General features: G+C 44.3%; 1 protein-coding gene across 2 annotated transcripts in view; it reads right to left on the reverse strand.

Moving 5' to 3' along the window:
- Positions 1–18,290, reverse strand: part of LOC144768066 (alpha-2-macroglobulin-like protein 1) — a 411,824-nt gene that overhangs the window by 74,381 nt on the left and 319,153 nt on the right. For both annotated transcript variants that reach the window (XM_078651439.1, XM_078651438.1), the window contains exon 28: positions 7,539–7,701. In XM_078651439.1, coding sequence (XP_078507565.1) covers positions 7,539–7,701 — 163 coding nt within the window. The remainder of the gene's footprint in view (positions 1–7,538; positions 7,702–18,290) is intronic.

Raw genomic sequence — 18,290 nt, forward strand, 5'->3', positions numbered from 1 at the left:
AGGGTGCAGGGGTGTCCAAATTGCACCCCTGATTTTGATCTGTGCACATATGTTACGCACACACATGCCCTTAGGGCATGTGTTTGCGCAACATGAAACTTTAAAATATGCACAAAAGTGAATTTTTCTACGTTTTTGCAAATTACCACAAAGTTGTACTTCGTGGTAATTTGCGTGCCCTATTAGCGAATTTGCTATTTTTAAAACTTTCATGCATTGCATTTAAGGAATCTCAATTTGAGATTCCTTAAATGCAAACAATCGCAATTAGGCGAATTCTCTATTAGCGATTTTTGTATTTGGGATGATGCATCCCAAATGCAAAAATACCGGTCGCAAAGGGGCAGATTCTGAGAATCTGCCCCTTTGCGACCGGTTTTTAGCTTGATGCATCTGGCCCTAAATGGGTTATTAGTTGGTTTTTTGAGTATCAGTAGGAGTGTCTGAGTGTCTGTATGGTTCGGTGGGAGGTATTACTTAGTGCATAGATGCATGAATGAGTGACTCACTGTTTGTATGTGTTGAAGACAGCATGTTTGCAGGACTGTATGGGTGGATGACTGTATATGGGTGTGTTAGTGTGTGAATGACTGTCTCAATAGTTTCTTTATGAGTACGTACATATGTTTTAAACTAATAAATGTGAGTATTGGTGTATATAGGTGAATATATGTGAGAGTGAAAGATTGTAAGAGTTCCTGTATTAATAAGTCTGTGTTTCTTTAAGTGATTGTTTAAGAGAGTAAGTATGTGTAAGTTTTTGTAGAAGTAAGTGTGGTGGTATGTGTATAACTGTATATGCGAGTAAATTGATGTTTGATAGTTTGTTTGCATGTATGACTGTGTGTGAGTAACTCTATGGATGAGTGGCAGTATGTAACAGGATGTATAGGTGTATGAGTACACATGATGAGTGAGTACATGTCTGAGTGACTGTATAGGACTATTAGTGAATGAGTGAATGTGTTTGTAAATCTTTGAAATACTGAATAGGTGTGTTGTAACTGGTATTGGTATATCCATTGTTTTGAAAATGTTTGTTTGTATTTTTGAGTGTGTGTATCAAAGGTTAGATTAGGGTGAGAGGAGGTCTGCCACTCTATCACAAGGATGATGTCATCAGTGATGTCATCAGTGATGTCATTTGAGATGTCATCAGTGATGTCACTGACCATGTCATTAGTGATGTAATATGTGACATCATCAGCAGTGTATTGCGGGTGCGCAAGTTATAGTTAGCTGAACTAACTATAACGGGGAAATTTGTTGTGTACGAGTGAAATGTCCAACTAACTATAACGCCCCTGAAATCTATGGTTTTTTTCAGTGAATTTCTAAGGTTTTTAAATGCTAATTTCGAACTATAACGTGCCTGAAACCTATGTTTTTTTCAGGAAATTTCAAAGGTTTTTTAAAGGTTAATTTGTAACTATAACGTGCCTGAATCCTATGGTTTTTTCAGTTAATTTCAAAGTTTTTTTAATGCTATTTTCTAACTATGCCTACAGAGGTAGGACATGCGAAGACAGAAGAAAAAACACACAGAAAGAAGAAATAGAAATGCAGAAAGAAGCAACAGAAGTCCTCAAAGACGAAAAAAGTGCAGGAAGAAGGAAGACGTGCAGAAAGAACAAACAGAGGAGCAGAAAGAAGCCTTGTTGCAAAATTATCCTGTACCCTCAATTTTTTCAGATGGGTACTGGTGGTAACTGACTCTGACTAACCAGTCCTAGAGCCAGTGCTGTGTTAAAAGACACTTAGAATACAATTAAAACACCTACATACACTAGGGAACACAATACGTTGGGGTACCCCTGTGATTACCATGGCTTCCTCTGTAAGATCCTAGTACATAATAGGGCAAGGGGATTAAAACGTCCTCCTAAAAACGCACCACAGAGCGCGTTTGCACACTGGTGAAGGGAGGGGGGCTGTGCTGATGTGTGCAAACACACCCTGTGGCCGTTTTAATTTGGGGGATAAAGTCCCCTTGAATCCTGAGTGTCCCTTGGGTCCAACTAGCCCACCAGATATCTCCAGTTAGTGCCACAGAGCTGCGTTGCAGGAAGGTGTAAAAAGGAGCATGGCCTGGACCACTTCCCTGCAACGCAGCACAGTGGTGCTCACGGGAAGCACCTGGTGGACTAGATGGCCCCCAGGGGCCCTCAGGATTGAAGGGGAATTATTTCCCCATCTTAAAACGCGCCACAGGGTGTGTTTTCACACGTCACCTCGGGCCCCATCCCCTCCCTTCACCACTGTGTAAACGCTCGCTGTGGCCGTTTTGATTTGGGAGATTAAGTCCCCTTGAATCCTGAGGGTCCCTAGGGTCCAACTAGCCCACTAGGTACCTCGAGTAAGTGCCACAGAGCTGCGTTGCAGAGAGGTGTAAAAAGGGGCACTGCCTAGACCAGAGCTCTACAACGCAGTGCAGTGGCGCTTACTGGAAGCACCTGGTGGGCTAGTTGGGTCCCTCAGGATTGAAGGGGAATTATTTCCCCGACTTAAAACGTGCCACAGGGCGTGTTTGCATTCATCACCTAAGGCCCCATCCCCTCCCTTCACCACTGTGTAAACGCGCCCTGTGGCCGTTTTGATTTAGGAGATTAAGTCCCCTTGAATCCTCAGGGTCCCTAGGGTCCAAGTAGCCCACCAGATACCTCCATTAAGCACCAGAGAGCTGCGTTGCAGAGAGGTGTAAAAAGGGGCATGGCCTCTGAACACCTGTCTGCAACGCAGCTCCTGGCGCATACTCGAGATACCTGGTGGGCTAGTTGGCGCTCAGGGACCCTCAGTATTGAAGGAGAATTAATTCCCCAACTTAGAACCCTTTTTACAACACTCTGCAATGCAGCACCGTGGCGCTTACTGGAGGTACCTGGTGGGGTAGTTGGCCCCCAGGGACCCTCAGGATTGAAGAGGATTTAATTCCCCAACTTAAAACGCGCCACAGGGTGTGTTTGCACCATGTCACCTCAGGCCCCGCCCCCTCCCTTCACCACTGTGCAAACACACCTGTGGCGCATTTTAAGCTGAGGGATTAACTCCCCTTGAATCCCGAGGGTCCCTGGGGTGCAATTAGCCCACCATGTACCTTCATTAGGCGCCACAGAGCTGCGTTGCAGAGAGGTGTAAATAGAGGCATGGCCTCAGAACACCTCTCTGCAACGCAGCTCCCTGGAACATACTGGAGGTTCCTGATGGGCTAGTTGGCCCCCAGGGACCCCCGGCCTTCAAGGGGAATTAGTTCCCCATCTGCAAACACGCCAGGGGGCGCGTTTGCAGAGTGCTGCAGGGAGGAGGTGGGACCTCGGCGCAATGCCGGTCTTTTATTTTTTTTTAAAGAAGGGGGGCTGTGTGGCCATAGATATCACTATTTTTTTTTTTATTTGATTTTCTCAGCAACTACTGAGCGGATTTACACCATTTAACAAAAAGATTTCTTTCTGAACCAAAGGCTACCTTTTAGCCAAATTTGGTGTAATTCCGTTCAGCAGTTCGGGCTGTAGCCACGGCTAAAGTTTCCTATGGAAAATTGCATGGGAAAACATTTTGGGACCCCCCTTTTTTCTCGGCCCCCGCTTGCTGAATCACCCCGAAACTTTCAAGATAGGAGCGAACCGGAGCGCCCCACAAATTCTGAATATTTTGCAAAGATTCATCAATCGACGCCAAAGTTATTGGGACTAGAATGTTGCAATTAACTAGGTCCTAACTATAACTATCTACTGGCAACTTCGGTTCCGCTATCTGGATCCCGACGGAACCGACAATTGCACTCACCCATGCGCAATCAGCAACCAAGATAATTTATCGTGGACCTCACTTCGGATAAACACGCCCTTAGTTTTTTCCGCTCACCGGCATACACGCCCAGCGAGAATCTTTTCTACTACACAGGCTCGTTCCGCCTCTCCACGCTGCGCAGCCGGGTTGGAAATATCACCGGTCCTGCGCTCCATTTCCCAAATCCGACAGCCCTGAAGAGTCATATCCTTCACACGGTGTGACGAAACACGTGACGGCTGGTTATATTTTCGTATGTACTGATCAAGATTTAACTATAAATTAATGATTTAAACATCGCTGGATCTCGACCTCATTTACTTGAACTTTGTCTACCTATCTGGTTCTGACACAATAACCAAAAATTTCGATACGTGTGCACAGGACTTGTACTCATTTGTTTGGTATGGGACATGTCCCTTACCTATACAGGGGCTGTTTTTTGTCTGGGTTTGTTCCCCTGCCCTGTTTGCACGGTTGTATTTTCGCAATTACAAATCTAACTTATAATCGTACCTGCTACAGCGCCATTCCTTCCTGTCCTTTACCCAAATCCAATCATTTCTTACTTCTTAGATAATTTATATCTATATATATATTTGAAATATATTATATTTTTTACCATTGTTGCCTGAGGTTTGTGTAGATCAATGGGCTTACTCTTTTGTGAGCTGGTGTGTTTCCCTACACCCCCTCCCTGCCCACATTTAGTAGAATTTCCAATTTTCCAGCCACTCCCTCAGGTTCCTCAGACATTTACCACTAAAATGTACACCAATGTGTGCAGAGACCCCAGAAACAGGGGCAGAGACCTCCACAAATAAAACATAGGAGAGGCGGACTACGGTCTCTGCACATAGCTTTCTGAATAGCATTTTGTAGTACATTAGTAGTACTTTTGTAGTAGTGCAGGATGTATTACAAAGTGCAGTTTGTGAATAGGCCCCAATATTTTTCTTATAAACATCTTTGAAACATGGAATTAATAATACAATGTTCCAAATGGGCTTTTAGTCTAATGTTATTGTTGTACTCCCAATGCATGATGAATGTATTTGTCATACATTTTTTCAGTCTCCCGCCTTCTTCTCCACAATGTATCCCTCTCAGGGACGTATCTTGGGTTGTCAGCGCCCGGGGCAAGGCAAGTATTGCACCCTTAACCCGCACCGGGGCGCAAAATCTGAAAAGAAAAAAGATTCGGCAGCTAAATACCTGCTGCTGAATTGTTTTTCTTTTCAAATTTTGCACCCCTAAGAACTTTGCACCAGAGTTAGAGCCCCTGTGGCCCTGGCCACGCTACGCCACTGCTCCCTCTCTCTCTTCTTCACACCATCTTCCTCTCATACTCACTCTTGCCTCCTTACTTCATCTCCTGTCAATAATAAATGAATTCACCATATGTGTGCTGTCTGGCTGTATGTGTGTTTATGTATATGGGCACTGTCTGAATGGATATGGTTGCTTCTATTCCATGTTTGTTTTCTGCTAGTGCATCCAAACATATAACAGTGAGTAACTCTTAGTGAGGTAGATTCCTACAATTTGAAGTCTTGAGTATGACCCCAGAACAGGGGAAGGATCCTGAGTGGCATGTTCTGTTTCACACAGCCATCTCCAGCAGGGGCAAAGGCAGCAAAAAACAAAAACAGACAATGACAAACCAAGACCTGGGCATACACAGTGAGGAACAACACAAATAAGAGAACAAAGGTTACACGTTGAAGCAAAGCAGAATCTGTGTAAAGAGGAGTTTTTAAAATATTTTCTTTTACTATCTTTGTTGTAGAACCCTCAAAATACTACTTTTCTCCCTCAACAAAGAGCTCAGCTTTACCACACAAGTGCTGCACCATGCCACCAGCCCACATCTCACCGCCAGTTACAATTCACATAGTGGTGTGTCCTCTCTATGGCCCAGTCACCTCAACTCCTCTTTCTTTTCGAGGCACTTCACACCTTGCTCTGCATGTGTCTTGCTGATTTTCTCTTGGCCTGCTCAATCAATGTGGGCAACTAACTGTAGCCTTCAGATGCTCCCCCATTGCACTGCACTCCATCTTGCTTCCATGAACTTACCCCATACAGTGGAACAATCTCTCGGGTGACCCCAGAGCCAGACCGCCATGCATGGATTTAAGGTCACTCTCAATAAATATCTCTTCAACCCTGAGAGCCACTAATGCTAGCAATTACAAGCCCTCCCCACTCACAATGTCCCAAACTAGACCTAAATCTATAATATGCACACCTCAGATGCAAAGTAACCCTATAGAGGTGTCCAAAAGGCATCTTACCATACACTCACTGTTTCTATCCCTTACCCTCTATGTACCACCTACAATACTGCTGCTTGGTCCTTTGTGAAGTGTTTCTGTTTTAAATATTATAAGCTCATCCTGCAAATAAACACATACATGAATATGTTCAATAGAGAAATAAATGAAAAACTTTAAATTAATTGATTGATGTTAATAACAGAATTAAAGCATATAAGGAGATGATGGTGTGATGATAGGTTTTAGCACTCCACCAGATGAAGGGTTTTAAAGCTGTGCCTTTGCTGTATGGTAGGCTGCGACTGTGCAAGCTGTGTGAGAAAAGTTGGCACAAAGTTTGATGCATTTAGATAGAACTGAAACTGAACCAACATTTGACATCTCAGGCTTAGCGAGTCTGTATGTGATTGCCTACAGGTACCATTGAATTAAATATAATTAAATTTTTTAATTTTATGAAATGTTTGAAAATGTTCAGCAATAAGGTGTATATATATCTTCATGTATAATTACTTTTCTAATGTGTTGTTGGCTTTAGATTGTCTCCATATGATATGTGACAATTTGTGTTAAAACGAAGAAAAAAGATGATAGCCTGAAGGAGGTGGATAATTTAAGTTCAACCCACCGAAACGCGTCAACTATCTTTCCTTCACAATCTGCATGAACTGAACAATTGTACCTGACGAATACATTCATAATTGTGCAGTGACTTATTGTGGCAGAATTGAATGTTTATAATAGCTAAATAATTTGTCTGTTAATTAAAAAATTTCATTTAGCTTCATTATATTTTTTGACATTTAAGATGCATGTATAGGCTTTGTTTATTGGGGATACATATTTTTATAGCAATATACACATTTTTTTTTTCATGCACATGCTACTAATATGATTTTTGCACGTGGTTAATTTTTTTAATTGGGTGAACATGTGATTGAGGAGTGGATTCAAATGTATTTGCCATTTTTGGGAGAATATCTGGGGGAGAGTTTTTTTGGTGATTTGGTTCATCCCAGGTTTAGACCACTGGTAATAAATGCTTAGTTGCTGTGATTGACAAAACTTAAATGACATGCATATGTATAAAGACATTTACTTGTTTATGATGTTTTGCAGGCTGCCATGTGCCACCACGATCCATTTAAAGTGATTGTTCAATGTATTGTATTTTAAGTAAAGAGGAGATCTTAGATTACCTACCACCGCAGGCGAATTCAAAGAGAAATACTTCAATTATACAGAAAATAAATAACAACAAATTGTGCGATATAGCCCCACAATAGTAATAAGGAAATCCAGGAACAATAAACCACACGACGAAGGGCTATGCATGTCTACAAATATCACTAGGACCTCGGATTATGGGTTACAAAACACCGATAAATGTGAATTAGAGCACCCTTGTTGTGAAATTTTAAATCCATTATAAAAGTTATAAAATGAAGCAGCTTGTAGACAGTGATAGCATACCTGAGATGATAGCCACACTGTTGAGCCCAGACATCAGGGTTGCCCGCCGGGCAGAGTCGCCCGACAGCGTGAAGGCGTAAGCCAGCAGCGCCTTGGTGTAGACACTCGAGACGCTAGGCAGAGCATTTATCAGGCAAGTCAAGCCCTTGCTTACAATGGGGTCCTATAAGGTGGAGAAAGACATGGTATTACCCTTCTCTGAAGGTTGGGCTCCTCTGGTGTCAAGGCATGTGAGCGAAACATGAGGAATGGTGGACAGGACCATCAGGTAGTATGAAGGATGGATACACATTGGATGAAGTGTGTGAGAGCAGAATACAAGCAGTCTGCAGAGAGAGCATTTGCCTTAGAAGAAGTACACAGAGGGGCATGTGCTGCAGGAAGAGTCAAGTCAATATGTGGGTAGCAGGGAAGTTTTATGAGAAGACAGGAGTTACAGAGCATCTGCAGAGAGGAGAGGGCTGAGGGAAATATACAAAGGAGATATCAATTGCAGGGAAAGATGTCAGGGAATATGGACAAGAGAGAATGAGAAAGTGTGCAGAGAGGATATGGCTTCCAGGGAGTGTTGAGAAGATGTGCATTGTAAGGAGTATGAAGTGAGGATACAGTTTCAAGACAGTGTGAAGGAAGAAATGTCAGCAGGCTATGGGCCAGATGTAGGTAAATGCATGTTTGCGATTCCTTAATAGCGATTTTTAGGGAATCGCTATTAAGGATCGCAAAATGCCATGTAGGTAGCAATCTCAATATTTTATGTGATTCCTTAATATTCCTTAATTGTGAATCGCAAATTGCGATACGCAATTAAGGAATACCTTCCTATTCATTCCTATGGGCCAAGAGGCCCATAGGAATGAATAGTAATTGCCCCCGCAATTAGCGAGTCACCAAGAGTCACTCGCAAATTGGAGGGCGCAATTTCAAGGGTGCCAGGGTTCCAAATGGACACCCTGTTGCACCCCTGAAATGTGCATGTGTGCATATGTGGTGCACATACATGCATTAAGGGCGTGAATGTGTGCCACATGCCACTTAATAAAAAGCAAAAAAGTGCTTTTTTAAAGAAAATCGCTAATTACCACCAACTTGAAGTTGGTGGTAATTAGCGATTCCTTAAGGCTAAAGTGCACCTTCTTTTGTCCTACTTACATTGCATTTAAGAAATCACAATTTTCCATTCCTTAAATGCAAGAGCAAAATAAGGAATCGCAATTTTGCGATTCCTTATTTTGCTAGTAGATTTCAACTTACCTACATTGCTCGCCGCCAATTAGCGATCGCAAACTCTGAAATTCGCAGAATTTCAACATTAGCGCTCACTATTTGGCCACCTACATCTGGCCCTATATCTTTTGTGTGCTTTTTCAGTAAGCCATAGCCTATCTGCATACTTTCAGCAAATCATATGCCCTTGGCACCACACACACCCCACAGTACTTACTGTATTACCACAATACCTGCTATTCATTTAGCCTTGCACAACAAGATTTTGCCTGCTTTTCAAAATCAAGAGATTACACCACAATTTCTGCAGCCCATACTTTACACTCTTGTCCTTGCAAACAATATCTACTTTGCAAATTCCCTGCACGCAATTTTCTGGTGTGTGAAATTAATATAGTTTAGTTTCAAAAATATCAACCAACCAAAATGTTATGTCAAAACTATTGTTATGTTAAAAATATTCCAGAGCAGAAAATTGCAGGTAAGACTATCATTTTCATGTACTTATTATTGTTTTTTTAAATATAGTTGCATATAATATCATTTTGAAATTATTTCTTGCATTTTATTAGTTTTTGTGTTATATGTTAATATTATTTTAATGTTAACAGCATGTAATTATGTTTTTTAATTTTTGATTTGGTAATAAATGTAAAGATGTTTTATTTAATTTTTTTATTTATTGTTGAATTGTTGGGTCTGTAGAGAAATGGGTAGACTTTTTTACATTTATTTTTAATTGCTTATTAATACTTTTTATTTTAAATATGAATCTTTTAAATTGAATATCAGTCATAAATTATTTTACTTGCACATTATTTACTAGATACTTATTAACTGAGTTGCAGTTGTATTGGTTAATTGGTAAAGTGGACTACTGGTTTGTAATTATTTAATTGATTTGAATAATTTGCACATTAGTTGGTACTATTATGTTTTCGTTTTTAATATAATAAATCAATGTTTTAATATATTTTTTTTGTTTAGAAAATTTTATTAGGTTTTCAAAAAATCAATCTGTATGACCATGCAAGCTTGTAATAGCAAGGAAGAATCTAGGTAAACAACAGGTGCAGTCTACTAATTAGAGGTTACAAAAGGCACATGCATCAACATAAGGAATTGCGCTTCCTTTATAGCGATTATTATGAAATCGCTATTTAGGAATCGCAATTCCTTATGCATGTAGGATTCGCTAAATAAATTGCAATTCCTACACATTCCCTTGTAGTGAATCGCAAATTGCGATCCGCTAATAGGGAATGCCTTCCGAATAATTCTTATGGGCCTAGAGGCCCATAGGAATGAATGGGAAACCCTTTGCAAATTGCGCATTACCCCCAGGTCCCTCCTGTCCTCGTCCCCTTCATTATAAAAAGTGAGATTAACCATCTCCTAGACAGAAAAATGAAAAGCAGGAATGCTGGTACGCCCCTCCCTCTCCCTATAGGGAGTACATAAGGGTACAGTACCCAGCATGCCTCCTGTTCTTTTTTCTGTCTTCGACAGTATGTTCTGCAGTTTCCAGGAGCTGGTGTGCTCCTGGGGCCTACCTGTTGCTGGGCTTCGGGTGGGGCTGGTTTCCTGGGGTTTCCCCTCCTGCCGGGCTCGAGGGGTCCCTGGGGTCTTCTTCCGGTCTTCCTTCTCACTGCGGTGGGGCTGGAGGAGTGTTTTGCCGCGTCTCTGGCCTGCCGGGCTTGCTGGAGACGCGGCTCTGTTTTCCTGTTCCTCCGGTAGTGCGGCGGTCCTCGAGTGGCTGGGGCGCTTCCTGCCGGGATTGCCTGACTTCCTTTGTGTGGGGCAGGAAGTCAGGCGTTTCGATGTGCCGCCGGCGGCGGTGGTGTTTGGAGGCTTGCCGGTTCCTCACATGTAAGTACCGCGTAGCGTTTTTTTTCTCCATTTCCTGCATTTTAAAAGGCTCTTGCCCTATGGGGCTGGTATTTCTGTCGAGCTTTCTGCTGTTCTTGGTGCTGCTCCTCGTTGCTGCGTGTTTGGAGGCTCCTGTTCGTGTGGGGCGCCTTTCTGGGCTTTTCTTCGTGTTCTTGCTGCTGGCCTGTGTCTGCCTTGGGTGTCTGTCCCTTCCTGCTGGCGCTGCCATGGGGAAACATTCGAAAATGAGCAGGCATGTGGTGGAGTCCTCCTCTTCTTCGTCATCTTCTTCATCTCCTTCTCCTGCCCGGTCCAGGAGGCGTGACCGTGACATGGATGCCAGATTGAAGTCCCTGATCAGGGAGACTCTGTTGGAGATGGGGAGTCCTAGGAGGCCTAAGGGGTCGCGTTCTCTGTCCAGGTCGGGTGGAGTTCCCCGTCCTTCTTCTTCTTCATCTTCATCGGGGTCTGACGGTGATGATCTGGAGCAGGATGTTGTGAAGGGCAAATATGTTAATAAGGATATGATGCCCGATTTGTTGGCCCATGTGAAGGAGGATATGGGGTTTCCTGCTGATGATGTCCCGAGTAGCTCTGGTGGGTCCTTACTTCGTCAGTTCCAGTGCACTGCGCCTGCAGTTTTGCCTGTCCATCCTAGTGTCCGGGAGGTCTTGGATCGGGAGTGGAAGGATCCTGATCGTATTCTTCTTCCGAGCTTTATGGCTAAGCTCTATCCTCTTCAGGATATGGCGAGGGATTTGCCGGACTCTGTGCCTGTGGATTCTTTTGTGGCCAGTCTGGTGGGTCGCACTTCTTTGGCTGAAGATGCTGTGGTGCGGGATCCGGTGGACAAGAGGGTGGACGCTTCTCTGCGCAAGGCCTATTCTGGTTCGCATCTGGCTCTAAGGGCTGGAATCTACGGGACTTATGTTGCTCAGTCCCTTCTTTCTGATTTGGAGACTTTGTATGGGTCCATGGATAATGCTACTGACTGTTCTGCTGTCCTGGCCCACATTGAGCGTCAGGTGGAGTTTCTCTCTGACGTATCCTTCGATGTGGTGCGTGCTTCTGCCCTCTCCGGGGGGGCTTGCGTGGCTGCCCGTAGGAATTTGGTCCTCAAGTATTGGAAGACTGATTCGGCCCAAAAGTCTGCTGCTCTGAGGTTGCTCTTTCAGGGTTCCATGTTGTTTGGGGCTGTATTGGAGGGCAAGCTTCATCGCCTTTTCAAGGAGAAGAAACATTCCTCTTCTTTCAAAGTGCCCTCTGCTGCACCTGCTTTTTCTAAGCCTAAGCCCTTCTTTCGGCCCTCTTCTCACAAGCAGTTTTCCCGGGGTCGTGGCCGTTTTCAGCCTGGTCGGGGCCGGGACAAGAAGGCGAAGTCCCCTCCTGCGAAGCCTCGTTCCTGACTATCTGGGGTCCGAGGTAGGATCCTTGGTCGATGGTCGGCTTCGGTTGTTTCTTCCAGCTTGGCTGTCCTCCTGTTCAGACTTGTGGGTCCTGGACGTGATCCGCTTGGGGTACCGTGTGGAGTTCTCCTGCCTGCCCCCGGTCTCGGGGGTCCGTCCGACTCCTTGGCCGTCCTGCCCATCCAAACGTGCGGAACTGTCTCTGGGGATTCAGTCGCTGTTGGACAAAGGGGCAGTTCAGGTGGTTCCTCCGGGGGAACGGGGTCTGGGGTTTTACTCCGTCATATTTTTGGTGCCCAAGGTGACGGGGGGTTTCGCCTTGTTCTGGATCTCAAGGCCCTGAACAAATTTGTGCTGAGAATTCCATTCAAGATGGAGACCCTTCAGAAGGTTATTCCCCTGGTTCTCCGGGGGCATTACATGTGCACTCTGGACCTTCAGGACGCGTCTTATCACGTGCCGGTCCATCCTCTCTCCAGTCCCTACCACCGCTTCTGTCTTATGGGGGTCCATTACCAGTTTGTTGTTCTTCCTTTCGGCCTGAGATCGGCTCCGAGGGTGTTTACCAAGGTGGTGGCTCCCTTGGGGGCCTTCTTGCACCTCCAGGGGATGTTGGTTTATCCCTATCTAGACGACTGGCTCCTGCATGCCCCCTCCGCGGAGCAGTTGTTGGTGGATCAGAGCTTGGTGTGTGCGGCCTTGCGGGGTCATGGCTTCCTGATCAACCTCCCCAAATGTCAGCTTCTGCCATCTCAGGACTTGCAGTTTATAGGGGCCCGTTTTCGCACGGATTTGAATCATGTGTTCCTGCCCGTTGCTCGGGCGGTGACCCTGTGTGCGCTGGCTCAGCGGTTTCTGTTGGGTCGGTCCTTTCCGGTCCGTCTGTGGTTGCGCCTTCTGGGGTTGATGGCGGCGACTGTGTTCACGGTGCCTTGGGCGCGTTTCCATCTTCGTCCTCTTTGGTCCTACCTGTTGGCTCGGTGGAATCCCTTGTCGGGGGACTTGTCCATTTTGGTTCCTGTGTCTCTGTCGATCCTTCTGGCCCTGCGCTGGTGGACTCTGCGTCCAGTCTGGACAAGGGCTTGCCTCTGCAGTATCCTCCTCCGGTGGTCCTTACGACGGATGCCAGCGCTTTGGGCTGGGGGGCGACTTTGGGGTCGGAATGCCTTCAGGGGAGGTGGTCCCTCTTGGAGGGTCGTCACTCTTCGAACTGGCGGGAGTTGTCTGCTGTGTGTCGGGCTGTCCAGGGGTTTCGGCTCCTTCTGCTGGGCCAGCATGTGTTGGTTCGGTCGGACAACTCGGTGACTGTGGCGTACTTAAATCACCAGGGAGGTATCCGTTCTCGGTCCCTGAACGCGGTGGTGTCCCCCTTGTTTTGCTGGGCGGAGGGCCATCTTTTGTCCCTGGCGGCTGTTCATGTCCGGGGGGTGGACAATGGGGTGGCGGATGCCCTCAGTCGGTTTTTTCCAGTCTCCCTGGAGTTGGCCTTGACTCCGGCGGCCTTTCTTCTGGTGTGCGGGAGGTTTGGTCTTCCCTTTCTGGACCTCTTTGCTTCCCGGCTCAATGCGCAGCTTCCCCGGTTCTTCTCCCGGGTTCCTCAGGTGGGGTCTTGGGGGGTGGATGCCCTGTCCCTTCCGTGGCCGGCTCACCTGTTGTACGCCTTCCCCCCTCTGGTTCTGATTCCTCGGTTCCTGGCTCGCCTGATGGTGGAGGATCGGGAGGTGGTGGTGGTGGTGCCTTTCTGGCCCCGCAGGTCTTGGTTTCCCACTCTCCGCCTGTTGGCTGTTCGGGGTCCGTGGTTCTTTCCGTTCCATCCGTCTCCGTTGAAGTCCTCTCCGATGTTGCCCCTGCGTCGGCTTCGGCTGTCGGTTTGGCGGTTGAGAGGCTGGGGTGGCGTAATAGGGGCCTCCCTGCCCATTTAGCCTTGGCTATTCAACAGTCTCGGAAGCCTTCTACCCTTCAATCTCATGGGAGGCATTGGGGTAACTTTGAGCGTTGGTGTCTTGGCCTGGCCTTCTCCCCTTTGGTGTGTCCTTTGCCGGATGTTCTCCAGTTCCTTTGGGATGGGTTCGAGAAGCGTTTGTCTGTCTCTACTCTCCGGGATCAATGGGCTGCTATTAGGGCTTTTCGGGCGCCTTGGGGTAACCTTCCTGATGTTGATGGGTTGGTTTCTCGGTTGTTGCGCAGTTTTGCGATCTCCCGCCCTGTGGTGCGTCCTTCCTTTCCTCTCTGGGATCTTCCCTTGGTTTTGAGGGTTTTGGTGGCTGCTCCCTTTGAGCCGTTGGAGGAGGTGGATATGAAGTTTGTCACCTTGAAGGTGGTTTTTCTGGTGGCTATCACCTCGGCTCGTCGCCTGGGGGAACTGGGTGCCCTGATGGCTCGGGAGCCTTTTCTGTCCTTTTCTGCCGATGGGGTGGTTCTTCAGTTGGATCCCTCTTTCGTGCCCAAGGTCTCCTCCCAGTTCCATCGTTCTCAGGAGCTGGTGCTTCCGGCTTTGGTTTCTGATCAGGTGGACGTGGATGATCTTCCCTGGGCTCTGCTTGATGTTTGCCGGGCTTTGAGGGTCTATGTTGATCGGACCCGTGCTTTTCGGCTTTCGGACTCCCTGTCTGTATCTTTTGGTGCTGGCTCCTGGGGTAACCGTGCTTCGTCTTCTTCCATTGGCCGTTGGTTGAAGCAGGTTATTGTTCTGGCCTATTCCCTTTCTGGTTCCCCTCCCCCGGCTGGGGTTCAGGGGCGTTCTACTAGGGGGATGGCTGCTTCCTGGGCAGAAGTTCGTGGGGTGTCCCTTTCTGAAATTTGTAGGGCCGCCACTTGGGCTTCTGCTAATACCTTTGTTAGGCATTACCGTATCCAGAATGTTCTGGGGGATGACACTAACTTTGGTTTGGGGGTTCTTCGGGCTGTGTGTTCCTGATTCCCCTTGTTTTTCTTTTTGCTGTGCTGTTGTTTTCAATAGATTGCTGGGTTTTGCTGTACTGCTGTGTCCTGGTGGTTTGTTGTTTGATGATGGCCGGTTGCTGCTTGGGTATTCTCACTTTTTATAATGAAGGGGACGAAGACAGGAGGGACCTGGGGGTAATGTCCTAGTACTTACCGGTAATCTTCATTACTCCGGGTCCCGTTGTCCTCGTCCCCTTCATTACTTCCCTCCCTCCCTCCCGGGCTGTCCGGCCCTCATCTTGGGCTTGGTGGTTCAGGAGGCATGCTGGGTACTGTACCCTTATGTACTCCCTATAGGGAGAGGGAGGGGCGTACCAGCATTCCTGCTTTTCTTTTTTCTGTCTAGGAGATGGTTAATCTCACTTTTTATAATGAAGGGGACGAGGACAACGGGACCCGGAGTAATGAAGATTACCGGTAAGTAATAGGACATTCAATTTCTAGGGTGCTAGGGGGCCAAAAGGCCACTCTGATGCACCCCCAAAGTTGGCATGTGTGCACATCTGGCTCACACACATGCCCCAAGGGCCTGTATGTACACCACATGCCACTTAAAAAAAATTCAATTTTGTGCACTTTTCATAGGAATTGCAAAATATCATCAACTTGAAGTTGATGGTAATTTGCGATTCCTTAATGCAAAGTTGCACTTTTCATATGTGCAGAACTGTAGCCAATAACTCTACATTGTCTTCTTCCTTCTTCACCATTTACCTTTGAGAAAAGGTTTGTGAATGAGATTCATTACTCAACTCTTGGTAATATTCCTGTTTCTTAAAATTATATATTAACCATTTTTTATGTAAATTAAAGCTACTAGCCAATATAGCCTCATTTATAGGTTGCAAAACGATTTAATAAATTAAGTGTTAATCCTGGCCTTCCTGAAGTAAGGTAAACACTTACACTTAAAAATATATATTTTAAAGAAGTGTTCCGGGATCTCCGCACGTGGACGGGACTGTTCAGTGCTTATGATTTCAGTGCAGATCCCCTGATAGAGAAGTAAAGAATTGCTTTCGGTGCGTCAACAATATGCAATTAGCAAGAATTGCTTATGGAGAATATTGATGACAGTCTGAGGGCAGAAAAAATGGGGTGTGGAGGAAGAGACCAAAGAAAATAGGGGTTGCAAGGAGTGAATAGAGAGTATATGGGTTGCATTAAAGGCAGAAAGTATCGGCTGCAAAGAATGTGCAGAGACTACATGGGTTGCTATGATTCTTTCTCTAGTTTGGATTTTTCTTTTTAAAGAATTCTATTACATTTATGTATTCCCATAAAATGGGAACTACCTCTCCAACTTTCTGCATAATTTCTACAAATTTGCTGCTAATAAATTAAATGTTTTATAAAATTCAGCTGGTAAAAAGCCTTCTCCAGTGGCTTTCCCATTAGCTAATATATTCTCTATCTTCAATTATTTCATTTAAGACAATGGGCATTCTAAACTCATTCAGTTTTGTTATAATTATGCAATGTTACAATATGAGATAATTTCCTCAACAGACACTTCACAATTCTTAACATAATTGGGCATAATTTGTCTGGAACAACTTAATGCATTCTGTGGTCTGATTACTTAGTTCTGCTCGTCAAACATGATCAATATCCTATTTGTATATTTTTTTACGTGCTAAAATTTAATCAAAAGATTCACTATTCATATGCCTCTTGACTCTTTGCTTCATATGTGGCTGTTGTTTTGGCATATACATATTTTAGCTTTCGTAAGTCATATACATATCCCATTTCCCTTCTTAACACAATTTTCACACAGCAACATCATGATTATTCTCTAAGTCAAGAACAGGTTTTCATTTATTGAGTTTTTTGTTTTGATTTAAATGATATATATCTAATTATTTCGCCTTTGAAAAATGCTTTGCAGGTATCCCATACAATACAAATATTTGTTGACCCTTTCTCAAACAAATCTATTACTTCTGCTCATATATCTTTACATGATTCTGTCCTTTCATAGTCCCCTTTCAAATGCCCATCTAAGTATTTGATTTTGTACTAATGCCAGTTCAACATTTAAAAATAGGGCGTATAATCTGAAAACAGTTACATAATTATATACATTACTATTTTGGATGTCATCTATGTCACAACTTAAAATACATCTATTGTATTTTGTTTATGTGGCTAAAAGTAGTAGGTGAAGCCAGGTTTATCATTTTGTTTATTTTGTCATGTATTAATTAAATGGAGCACATGCATAAGTCTAATTATAGTACTGCATAATTTGAGCCTCCCATTCACAGGACATTCTTTGGTAGTATATATTTTGGGTGAGTGTATACACTTATAATCTCCACAAATGATTATTATTATTTCTGGTCTCAAGGCAAGTTCGGTAGCGCATACTTGTAATTCTTACTTAATTGTCTGTCTTCTATGTCTTTACACTTCATTTTAAATTGTATATAGGTGGGAGAACTACCAACACGCTACTCCACAAAGATGATCCAAGGCCGAAACGTGTTGTGTGCAGTGCCACATATTGTGCAGCAAATAAATGGATGAACCCAGGAAGATGAAGGGCATATTTTGTTTCTCTTGCAAAAAAGAGCTTTTGATTTATTTTAACGGTAGAAGGAAATAAATGTAGTCATTTAAAATACATAAAATGTATTTATTTTTCTGTTGTTCCCACCTAATGTAATACATTTACTTTATAATATGTAATAAAACGTACTGAATGTGACTAAATAATTAATTGGAAGTAATTTAAATTATATTTTATAATAAATTAATATTACATTACTTTTTAAATTAGAATAGGTAATTCAAATATTTTTAAATAAATTAATAAATGTGTTTTATTTGTAGATCATGTTTTATAATTACATTAAATGTATTAATAGTTTGAACTAGTTTGAGTAATTTAATTTAACATTATTTACTATGGGATTTTGTTTTGAGTCCCTACCTCCATTACCTATTATGGGAGGGTGTGGAAGTGCCAATGTTTGCCTATGTATGGTGCTGGACTTTCTGTAGCTCTTAGCTGGAGTACATTTACTCAATCTTTTCCCTATGTACCCCTCTGATGTTCTTGGGGACCCAATCGATCACATAGTGTCATAACTTTGTGTCATTGATATTTACTTCCTCTAGTGGAAGGCCACAGGATAAGGGTTGTCCTTGTTTTTATGGCTCTTACAAGTTGTAAAGGGGAGAACTTGAGGGTGGTGAGGAAGTGCAGCGAGGTAGAACAAGTTAATAGTGTCCAAGACAGCTTGGCAAAACGCTTCAGGGAAAGAGGGTACCCAGTCCAAATAATTACCCAGCCAAAGTT

The sequence above is a fragment of the Lissotriton helveticus genome, chromosome 7, assembly GCF_964261635.1.
Source record: "Lissotriton helveticus chromosome 7, aLisHel1.1, whole genome shotgun sequence".
In the NCBI taxonomy this organism is placed as follows: Eukaryota; Metazoa; Chordata; class Amphibia; order Caudata; family Salamandridae; genus Lissotriton; species Lissotriton helveticus.